At 43.0% G+C, this 12,173-nt stretch overlaps 1 protein-coding gene across 1 annotated transcript; it reads left to right on the top strand.

The window, feature by feature from the left end:
* The first annotated feature begins 699 nt into the window (after positions 1 to 699).
* On the top strand, positions 700 to 12,146 carry LOC139422197 (tRNA N(3)-cytidine methyltransferase METTL2-like). Its single transcript, XM_071173364.1, has 9 exons — positions 700 to 875; positions 1,404 to 1,492; positions 9,670 to 9,944; positions 10,167 to 10,216; positions 10,416 to 10,476; positions 10,559 to 10,698; positions 10,831 to 10,937; positions 11,111 to 11,176; positions 11,523 to 12,146. Exons 1-9 carry the CDS (start codon positions 721 to 723, stop codon positions 11,684 to 11,686), a joined length of 1,107 nt encoding a protein of 368 aa, XP_071029465.1. The 5' UTR covers positions 700 to 720; the 3' UTR covers positions 11,687 to 12,146.
* Positions 12,147 to 12,173: the final 27 nt, after the last annotated feature.

The raw sequence follows: 12,173 nt of genomic DNA, 5'->3' as shown, positions 1-12,173 counted from the left end.
GAGCAAAGCAGGTCACATTTATTGTCCCTAACTCCCTCTGGACTGAAGAAACACAATAAATCATCACCATTCCACTCAGAGTTACTTTCAACAGTCCCCAACCTCTTCTCCATCCAATCTGACACCACATATGGATTAGCCAAAATGCAAGGATCATTCACTCTGCAAATCTCAGTCCCACTGGGCCAGAATCATCCTTTTCATCCTCGGGACGCTAGGCGGTCCTCACCGCAGGTACTACATCCATAAACTCGTCAGGTTCCATCTCTGAGCTACTAGGGGACATATCCCTCTTTTCGCACTTGGCGCCAACCTCCCTCACCACACCACTGCCATGTACACTCAGCTTCTTCTCAGTGGTTATCACTGCACTTGCCACCACAATTAATTCACTCTCACTCTCTTCACGTTCACTTTCCTTCTCTAGATCTTCCAAAAGTGCTGTGCAGTCCTGAATTCCATATTCCCTCAAAACCTAATCCCCTTTTTATCCTTGCCCGCCATCTTCTTTCATCCTACCGCAATTCATCCCCAAACGGGGATCTCATCAGCAGCTACGTTCTCGATCATAATGCCAAATGTAGGGCTATGGCGCGCTCAACTGGTGTAAACGAGTACTCACAGGCAACGCTGATTTACTGACTGTAGTGGGATATCTCGTTGACAATGTAGTCTTTGTTTCAACTTCTCTGGACATTTCTTCCGGTGCGTCAATTCAACATGGCAGCGCCCGTTACTCTGGGAGGGATAGTGGAGCAAAACATCACTGAAACGGGACAAATATTACCAGAATCCACATCTGGAGAACTGAAAAGACCTCAGTTTGGAACCCGTTTCCTGACAGACCCACGTCAAGTTTTTCAACATAACGCATGGTTCGTATTTTAGCATGCATACTACTTGTGGTAGTACACACACATGGATAGCCCTTGATCATGATTCTCAGTTCCATTACATTACACAAGAGTCATTGGATGAAGGTGTCTTCTGTACATGGGTGTTTTGTTTAGAGCCCTAAGGCTTGGTCTGAACATTAACATGCATCGCTTGCGGTACGGCTTTGGAAGCATAAAAACATTATCTTTGATCTCAGGGAGAAATCATAAAAAAGGTTAAATTGATACACACCTTTGTATATAGAGTTAGGGTTTCCACACGGCCATATTTCCATGTTACAGCGCTTGTTTACGGAAAACTGTTTATTAGCCATCTGCGTCTTCGATCACCTGTGTGTAAATTTGCTTTTCAACAGGACATGTAAGGTCCTTGTACTATAAAGAGTAACTTTAGGCTCCATTAGTCTATTATTGGGCTTACATATGGACAGAACATAACAGAACGAGGCCTGGGTATCATGTCTTCCTCTTGGTTTCTAGTGGTGTTGGTGTCCCATTCACTTTCAGGGACAATGTGGAGTGGACAGAGGAGCAAGAGGCAGCTGCCAAGAAGAAGGTCCAGGAAAACAGTCAGCCCCTCCCTCAAGATAAGCAAGGTTGGTTCTGAACCAGAGTCTGGGCTTACAGGAGACATCCTCCTTTAAGCCCAGAAGCATCCATTCAACTTGCCATTCACCAGCTTTTCAAGCTTAATAATATCAAAATTAATTTGGTACTTACCAAGGAAAGGAGTTTCACTGAGCAACTATCAAAATTGCTGCCGTCCCAGACAGTATGTACTTCCAAAATAGGTCTAAATAAAAAGTTACAAGCAACCGAAAAAATCTACCTCATTACTGCTATCTGAGATCTGTATATAATGTCCCAACTGACTGATCCACAAATCACTTTGCATCACAAGTAACAACTCATTATTATTTGAAGATCAGTCAGTCAGTCACAATTTACCCATGATACATTGCAGTTTTAATCCTCTTGAACATGGCCAATGCCTTTTCTGGAAAGAATCTAAATATTGTTTTTGAGCAAGTGCGCATGCGCCAAATCCACCTCTTCTGCACCTCCTGCAATATTAGTAACATAATTAAAATGCACCAAAGAAAGCCTTGAAATATGCTATCACTAAAAATGTACCCTTATGATTATTTATTTTTTCTCCCCAATTTCGTGATATATAACAATATGGGGATGAGGTAGTTGGATGGGCTATTTACAGATGGAATATGTACAGGTGCAATTATCTGTAAGCTGCTCTGACATCTGATGCTTAAAGTTAGTGAGGGAGATATGAGTCTCCAGCTTCAGTGATTTTTGCATTTCGTTCCAGTCATTGGCAGCAGAGAACTGGAAGGAAAGGTGGCCAAAGTAGGAATTGGCTTTGGGGGTGACCAGTGAAATATACCTGCTGGAATATACAGTGGGGCAAAAAAGTATTTAGTCAGCCACCAATTGTGCAAGTTCTCCCACTTAAAAAGATGAGAGAGGCCTGTAATTTATAAATTATGGTGGAAAATAAGATTTGGTCAATAACAAAAGTTTATCTCAATACTTTGTTACATACCCTTTGTTGGCAATGACAGAGGTCAAACGTTTTCTGTAAGTCTTCACAAGGTTTTCACACACTGTTGCTGGTATTTTGGCCCCTTCCTCCATGCAGATCTCCTCTAGAGCAGTGATGTTTTGGGGCTGTTGCTGGGCAACACGGACTTTCAACTCCCCCCCAAAGATTTTCTATGGGGTTGAGATCTGGAGACTGGCTAGGCCACTCCAGGACCTTGAAATGCTTCTTACGAAGCCACTCCTTCGTTGCCCGGGCGGTGTGTTTGGGATCATTGTCATGCTGAAAGACCCAGCCATGTTTCATCTTCAATGCCCTTGCTGATGGAAGGAGGTTTTCACTCAAAATCTCATGATACATGGCCCCATTCATTCTTTCCTTTACACGGATCAGTCGTCCTGGTCCCTTTGCAGAAAAACAGTCCCAAAGCATGATGTTTCCACCCCCATGCTTCACAGTAGGTATGGTGTTCTTTGGATGCAACTCAGCATTCTTTGTCCTCCAAACACGACGAGTTGAGTTTTTACCAAAAAGTTATATTTTGGTTTCATCTGACCATATGATATTCTCCCAATCTTCTTCTGGATCATCCAAATGCTCTCTAGCAAACTTCAGACGGGCCTGGAAATGTACTGGCTTAAGCAGGGGAACACGTCTGGCACTGCAGGATTTGAGTCCCTGGCGGCGTAGTGTGTTACTGATGGTAGGCTTTGTTACTTTGGTCCCAGCTCTCTGCAGGTCATTCACCAGGTCCCCCCGTGTGGTTCTGGGATTTGTGATCATTTTGACCCCACAGGGTGAGATCTTGCGTGGAGCCCCAGATCGAGGGAGATTATCAGTGGTCTTGTATGTCTTCCATTTCCTAATAATTGCTCCCACAGTTGATTCTTCAAACCAAGCTGCTTATCTATTGCAGATTCAGTCTTCCCAGCCTGGTGCAGGTCTACAAAGTGTCCTTTGACAGCTCTTTGGTCTTGGCCATAGTGGAGTTTGGAGTGTGACTGTTTGAGGTTGTGGACAGGTGTCTTTTATATTGATAACAAGTTCAAACAGGTGCCATTAATACAGGTAACGAGTGGAGGACAGAGGAGCCTCTTAAAGAAGAAGTTACAGGTCTGTGAGAGCCAGAAATCTTGCTTGTTTGTAGGTGACCAAATACTTATTTTCCACCATAATTTGCAAATAAATTCATCAAAAATCCTACAATGTGATTTTCTGGATTTTTCTCTCTCATTTTGTCTGTCATAGTTGAAGTGTACCTATGATGAAAATTACAGGCCTCTCTCATCTTTTTAAGTGGGACAATTGGTGGCTGACTAAATACTTTTTTGCCCCACTGTACCTGTGCTACTGGTGGGTGCTGCTATGGTGACCAGTGAGCTGAGATAAGGCGGGGCTTTACCTAGCAAAGACTTATAGATGACCTGGAGCCAGTTGGTTTGGCGTCGAATACGAAGTAAGGGCCAGCCAACGAGAGCATACAGGTCGCAGTGGTGGGTAGTATATGGGGCTTCGGTGACAAAACGGATGGCAGTGTGATAGACTGCATTCAATTTGCTGAGTAGAGTGTTGGAGGCTATTTTGTAAATGACAACGCCGAAGTCAAGGATCGGTAGGATAGTCAGTTTTTCGAGGGTATGTTTGGCAGCATGAGTGAAGGATGCTTTGTTGCAAAATAGGAAGCTGATTCTAGATTTTAATTTTGGATTGGAGATGCTTAATGTGAGTCTGGAAGGAGAGTTTACAGTCTAACCAGACACCCAGGTATTTGTAGTTGCCCACGTATTCTAAGTCAGAGCCGTCCAGAGTAGTGATGCTGGACGGGCGAGCAGGTGCGGGCAGCGATCGATTGAAAAGCATGCATTTTGTTTTACTTGCGTTTAATAGCAGTTGGAGTCCACGGAAGGAGAGTTGTATGGCATTGAAGCTCGTCTGGAGGTTAGTTAACACAGTGTCCAAGGAGGGGCCAGAAGTATACAGAATGGTGTCGTCTGCGTAGAGGTGGATCAGAGAATCACCAGCAGCAAGAGCAGCATCATTGATGTATACAGAAAAGAGAGTCCGCCGGAGAATTGAACCCTGTGGCACCCCCATAGAGACTGTCAGAGGTCCGGACAACTTAAAGAAACATTGCTTGATGTACAGTGTCGATCAATGCGGAAAAATCTAATATTCTCAGGGATACCGGAGAATGACAACAGCAGAGGCTGTGAGGACACAGTCCGAGACTTTATGTCAACTCAACTGAAACCGCCCACTGATGTTGTGCGTAATGTCACTTTCTCCAGAGTCCATAGAATAGGTAAGGCCTCTGGAAATAGGCCACGGGCTATAATTGAATGTTTTGATAAATTTAACCAAAAGGAAATGACGAAGAACATGGGGAGAGAACTCAGAAACACTGATTTTGGAATGAATGATCACTTCCCCACCGAGATCAATGAAAGGAGAAAAAAACTATATCCCATCATGAAGGAAAAGCGTTGCCTGAATCAACGAGTCTCCATGGTGATGGATAAACTTTATATCAATGGGCAATTGTATCAGGACTCTAGAGTAACTCCCTGGTTATTTTAATGTAATGTTTAAAACTGAGTTTGTGTGTTGTAGTGTATCATGACAACTTCAACTATAACGAATACATGCTATATTGATCTCCACTTGATAAGGAAAGGGCTGCGTATAGCTCTGGTTAATGTATGTAGCCTTCCTAACAAAATACATGAGGTTTTTAACTTGGTCAACCTAAATAATATTCATATTTTGGCTTTGACCGAAATGCATTTAGATGCATCTGGAAATAATGGGCAAATTAACATTCAAGGATATAGTCTACTGAGTAGGGACAGGAATAGGAATGGTGGGGGTGTTGCACTGTATATTCAGAATCATATACCTTTTAAGAGGAGGGATGACCTTAATGTAGGTCAAATAGAGGCACAATGGGCTCAAGTACATCTGCCTCACCAGGCACCCATATTGGTAGAATGTGTGTATAGGACACCGTAGAGCTAGGAGGTCTATCTGGATGACTTATGTACTGGATTTGACCAGGCCACAGATAGCAACAGAGATGTATTTATCTTGGGTGATTTTAATATAAATTGGAAGGATCACAATAATTAGAATAGAACAAAATTGATGAGATATGCTAAGAACTGTGGTTTGAAACAAATGGTTAATGATACTACTAGATCTTCAATTATGTTGGGTCATCGTTCAGACACGTGCATTGACCTGATTTTCTGTAATATACCATTGCAATGCTTAAAAGCCAGATCAATGCCAGTGGGCTGGACAGACCATAATACTGTGACCATAACCATGAACACCAAGGTTCCAAAGAAACCCCCTAGGATTGTGGTCAAAATAAATTTTAAAACATTTAATCATGAGTTATTTCTAAATGATTTGGCTGCTGTACCCTGGGAGCTGATTTATCTAGAGGATGATTTAAATCACGCTACAGAATGTTTTATTGATTTGCTCATGGAGGTAATGGACCATCATGCCCCTATAAGAAAGAGTACAGCTGGTGCTCGTCCATCTCCATGGATTGATGATGAACTGGGTGAGGCTTTTTCTCAAAGAAATATGGCAAAAGTCTTTAGCAGCCAAGTCAAAATTAGAAATTGATGAACAGAATTATAGAACATTACGTAATTATGCAGTTAAATTGAATCGAAGGGAAAAAAAATATTTTACAAGAATGCTTTTATTTATTGTAAAAATGATTCTAAAAAGGTATGGAACACAGTTGAGGGCTTACTTGGTACATCTATCTCATCATGCCCATCTAGTGTGGAGGTTGACGGGAGAATGATAACAAAACCAGTTGATATTGCCAATCATTTTGCAGATTTTTTTACACAGAAAATGTAATTACTGAGCAACAATGTAGACATACATTCTTCCAAACAAGCTATTGTCCAATGGATTGATGATCATATTATGAGCAATAAGATCTGCTCTTTTAGTCTACAAACGGTGTCAGTGGAGGAGGTGTTAAACCTATTGAAGTCATTACCTGATGGTAAATCTACAGGTTATGGTCTTATGGACAATTTTTTTGCTTCGCTGTGCTGCTCCCCAGAATGCAGTTCCACTGAGATACATATTTAATTGGTCACTGGAAAAAGGGGTTGTTTGCAAATGTATGGAAGCATGCGAAACTGTGTCCTATTCCGAAAGCCAGCAAAGAACCCATTACTCCTGCTAATAGTCGACCAATTAGTCTACTCCCTACACTCAGTAAGATATTGGAGGGTATTGTGAGTAGTCAAATGTGGGAGTACATGGAAAAGAATGATCTGATTACAGCCAATCAGTATGCTTATTGCAAAAACCATTCCACTGCATTGGTTGACATGACTGACCAGTGGCTCAATGCTATAGATAATGGCAAATGTGTAGGTGTACTATTTTTAGATTTCAGTGCAGCATTTGATTTCGTGGATCATGAAATAATTTTGACCAAATTAATGCATTATGGTTTTAAGGAGGTAGCATTGAATTTGGTACAGTCATATCTAACTGACAAGAAACAGTCCACCTATATCAATGGTTAATTTCTATTCACAACGGTATTCAGTTGGTAAGAGACAGACATTCCGTAAATACTAGGAATAGATTGTCCACCATCTATGCGTTATCCAGACAGAAAAGAGAAATAGGCAAAAGAACATTTCGATTTAGAGCAATACAGAAATTGAATAAATTAACTGAGCAAACTAGAAACCTTTCAAAATATAAATTTAAACATTATTTTAAAACAATTTAAATATAGTATATAGAAATGTTGTGGGATTATAGTAGATGAAGAATCAATATTTTTTTAGATTGAGTATTTATTAGGTCATTATGCTAGTATTATGTATGATTGTAATAATGTGTTATATGTGAAAGTGTGTTTGTATTATAAATTGTATTTGAATGTTTAAGGACTCTTGGAAGATTAGTCCAAATGGGGACTAAAAGAGATCCAAATCAAAATCAAACAGACTCCAACCTCTCCACAATGGCCAAGACCAGAGAGCTGTGTAAGGACATCAGGGCTAAATTGTAGACCTACACAGGGCTGGGAAGGACTACAGGACAATAGGCAAGCAGCTTGGTGAGAAGGCAACAACTGTTGGCGCAATTATTAGAAAATGGAAGAAGTTCAAGATGACGGTCAATCACCCTCGGTCTGGGGCTCCATGCAAGATCTCACCACGTGGGGCATCAATGATCATGAGGAAGGTGAGGGATCAGCCCAGAACTACACGGCAGGACCTGGTCAATGACCTGAAGAGAGCTGGGACCACAGTCTCAAAGAAAACCATTAGTAACACACTACGCCGTCATGGATTAAAATCCTGCAGCGCACGCAAGGTCCCCCTGCTCAAGCCAGCGCATGTCCAGGCCCGTCTGAAGTTTGCCAATGACCATCTGGATGATCCAGAGGATGAATGGGAGAAGGTCATGTGGTCTGATGAGACAAAAATAGAGCTTTTTGGTCTAAACTCCACTCGCCGTGTTTGGAGGAAGAAGAAGGGTGAGTACAACCCCAAGAACACCATCCCAACCGTGAAGCATGGAGGTGGAAACATCATTCTTTGGGGATGCTTTTCTGCAAAGGGAACAGGACGACTGCACCGTATTGAGGGGAGGATGGATGTGGCCATGTATCGCAAGATCTTGGCCAACAACCTCCTTCCCTCAGTAAGAGCATTGAAGATGGGTCGTGGCTGGGTCTTCCAGCATGACAACGACCCGAAACACACAGCCAGGGCAACTAAGGAGTGGCTCCATAAGAAGCATCTCAAGGTCCTGGAGTGGCCTAGCCTGTCTCCAGACCTGAACCCAATAGAAAATCTTTGGAGGGAGCTGAAAGTCCGTATTGCCAAGCGACAGCCCCGAAACCTGAAGGATCTGGAGAAGGTCTGTATGGAGGAGTGGGCCAAAATCCCTGCTGCAGTGTGTGCAAACCTGGTCAAGAACTACAGGAAATGTATGATCTCTGTAATTGCAAACAAATGTTTCTGTACCAAATATTAATTTCTGCTTTTCTGATGTATCAAATATTTATGTCATGCAATAAAATGCTAATTAATTACTTAAAAATCATACAATGTGATTTTCTGGATTTTTGTTTAGGATTCTGTCTCACACAGTTGAAGTGTACCCATGATAAAAATTACAGACCTCTACATGCTTTGTAAGTAGGAAAACCTGCAAAATCAGCAGTGTATCAAATACTTGTTCTCCCCACTGTAGGTCTGTAACAGTTTGGGTCTAGAGTGTCTCCTCCTTTGAAGATGGGGTTGACCGCGGCAGCTTTCCAATCTTTGGGGATCTCAGACGATACGAAAGAGAGGTTTAACAGGCTAGTGATAGGGGTTGCAACAATTGCGCGGATAATTTTAGAAATAGAGTTCCAGATTGTCTAGCCCAGCTGATTTGTAGGGGTCCAGATTTTGCATCTCTTTCAGAACATCAGCTATCTGGATTTGCATGAAGGAGAAATGGGGGAGGCTTGGGAAAGTTGTTGTGGCAGTCCGAAGGACTACTCGGGGTTTGGCGGATGCCAGGAAAATGCTACCTGCCTGAAAGCATAGTGCCAACTGTGAAGTTTGGTGGAGGATGAATATTGGTCTGGGGCTGTTTCTCATGGTTCAGGCTAGGCCCCTTAATTCTATTGAATGGAAATCTGAACGCTACAGCATACAATTACATTCCAGACGATTCTGTGCTTCCAACTTTGATGCAACAGTTTGGGGAAGGCCCTTTCCTGTTTCAGCATGACAATGCCCCTGTGCACAAAGTGAGGTCTATACAGAAATGGTTTGTCAGAATCGGTGTGGAAGACCTTGACTAGCCTGCACAGGGCTCTGACCTCAACCCTATCGATCACCTGTAGGATGAATTGGAACGCTGACTGCAAGCCAGGCCTAATCGCCCAACATCAGTGCCCGACCTCACTAATGCTCTTGTGGCTGAATGGAAGCAAGTCCCCGCAGCAATGTTCCAACATCTAGTGGACAGCCTTCCCAGAAGAGTGGAGGTTGTTATAGCAGCAAAGGGGGGGACCAACTCCATGTTAATGCCCGTGATTTTGGAATGAGATGTTTGCCGAGCAGGTGTCCACATACTTTTGGTCATGTAGTGTAAGTACCAGAACAAGATATAGTATATGTGGTAGTCAATTTGCATCTTTTCCACTCATTTCAACAGAGGATTTTGACTGCAGGGCGAACGAGTACTGGAATGAATTCTACACCATCCATGAGAATCGCTTCTTCAAAGACCGCCACTGGCTCTTCACAGAGTTCCCTGAGCTGGCCCCACAGTGTCGTCTCAACCAGGACTCCTGTATTGGGGACCATAGAGCTGAGGACAGTGAACCACATGGTCTCGAACAGAGTCAGGGCCAAACCAGTGAAGTCGCCCCTCTGGCCACTGTAGATGGTGACTTCCCTGGATCCAGTGCCATGTATCGCATACTGGAGGTGAGGAATATTGAATCATAGTATGACTGCAGTATATGTTAGCTTGAGTGCCAGTCTGTTTGTGTTATGCCAACTCCTTGTCACTCATTGTAATGTCAAACATGTTTGTCGTAAGAATGAGCAATAGAGTTGGCAAGAGCACAAACAGATATGGGACCAGCTAAGTACATGTAGCCCTCAGGCATATTGTAGGCTAACCTATGCCCTTTTTTGATTCAATAGGTTGGCTGTGGTGTTGGCAACACCGTCTTTCCCATTCTGAAGACAAACAAGTGAGTGGTGGTTGGGACCATGTGTATTGATCAGTCCCATTATGCAGTATGCAGCCTGATCAGTTTGACTTTGTATAGTAGCTACTACCCTCTTCGTATGCACATGCTGTATATCTGCTATTCAGATCTCAATATGTATTAGATGCAACCCTGTTCGCACCTCCATGTTGCGTGACTCTGTCTTCTTTGTGTGTGACAGTGACCCTGGGCTGTTTGTCTACTGCTGTGATTTCTCCAGCACCGCTGTAGAGCTGGTCAAGGTGAGAAGGAGAAATGCTTGATAGATGATGTCATTAGTTGGCTGATAAATAGATTTATTCATCTTGTCCCTTTCACTACCAGGCTAATTCAGAGTATGACCCCGGGCGCTGCTATGCCTTTGTTCATGACCTGGGTGATGAGGGAGCTATTTACCCTGTCCCAGACGCCAGCATGGGTGTTATAGTGCTCATCTTCGTGCTCTCAGCCCTGCATCCTGACAAGTAAGCCGCCCCTGTGTGACGTGTTTGAGTGTGGCAACAATCAAGTGTGGGTGCGTGTATGTGTGACTGCATGTGTGTGATAGGGCAAATTAAGTGCCATCAAATTCCCATGTCTTTCTTTTTCTCTGTCAGGATGCAAGCCTCCATCAGCAGACTGGCTCGGCTGCTGAAGCCTGGAGGAGTGCTGCTGCTCAGGGACTATGGGCGCTATGACATGGCACAGCTACGCTTCAAGAAAGGTTAGTTACCATAGGCACTCATGCGTGGGACTGTGTGGGATCAAATCAAATTGTATTGGTCACATACACATATTTAGCAGATGTTATTGCAGTTGTAGCAAAATGCTTATAAATTGTGATTAGCAATATGTACATGTTTTGGGGAAAATCTGTTGAATGTGTTCCTTTTTCAGGAAGGTGTTTGTCAGATAACTTTTATGTCCGGGGTGATGGAACACGAGTCTATTTCTTCACACAAGGTAATGAATCAAATCAAAAGGCTAGTATGTACTGCTTTTTAACAGTGGTAATTTGCAAGTCAGTTTTTAAAAATGTATTTCTTATTGAACCTTTTATTTATCTAAGCACCTGGGGGAACCTAGCGCTGTGCAGACGAATGGCTGAGGGAGCCCAATAGCAAAACATGTCTAATGCTTTGCACACACCCCTCAATTCATCTCCATGGTGTCCATCATCACAATGGTCTCATGGAGGTATCCCAATTCTATCCCTCCCTCCCAGGGGCTGCAGTCCCACATCTACCTCAGACACTAGACACTTTCTGTTTTTTTTTGTGTATTATATCTCCGTGACATCTCTCTCCAGATGAGCTACATGACTACTTCAGTGAAGCGGGTCTGGAGAAGGTCCAGAACATGGTGGACCGGCGGCTGCAGGTGAACAGAGGCAAGCAGCTGACCATGTACCGTGTCTGGATCCAATGCAAGTACCGCAAGCCTCATACTCAACCACCAGAGACACAGGAGTGAGCCAGGAACAGCAGAGAGAACACTGTGGCTTATCATTGAACTAGTGTCTGAGGTAGATGTGGGACTGCAGCCCCTGGGAGGGAGGGATAGAATTGGGATACCTCCATGAGACCATTGTGATGATGGACACTATGGAGATGGATTGAGGGGTGATGTGTGTGTGCAAAGCATTAGACATGTTTTTCTATTGGGTTCCCTCAGCCATTTGTCTTCACAGCTCTGGTTTCCCCCAGGTGCTTTTTGATAATGAAACTCTGACTGGTGGACATGACTCAGAAACTGAATATAGAGAAGGCTGATGAGCTAATGAAACCTGAACAAATGTCTGGAAACCCAATATTCTAATGTTTACGTTCAACAGACTGTTTGCCATAATCCATTATTTTAGATAAATTGCGCTGTAAACTTTTTTTTTTACATTCACCACTTCAAAATGATTAAAAAACCTTGTGTAAACCCATCATTGTGACATGATTCCTTTCTGATA

Source organism: Oncorhynchus clarkii, chromosome 12 (assembly GCF_045791955.1).
Source record: "Oncorhynchus clarkii lewisi isolate Uvic-CL-2024 chromosome 12, UVic_Ocla_1.0, whole genome shotgun sequence".
In the NCBI taxonomy this organism is placed as follows: Eukaryota; Metazoa; Chordata; class Actinopteri; order Salmoniformes; family Salmonidae; genus Oncorhynchus; species Oncorhynchus clarkii.
The sequence above is the reverse complement of the archived record's forward strand: the minus strand, read 5'-3'. Positions and strand labels throughout refer to the sequence as shown.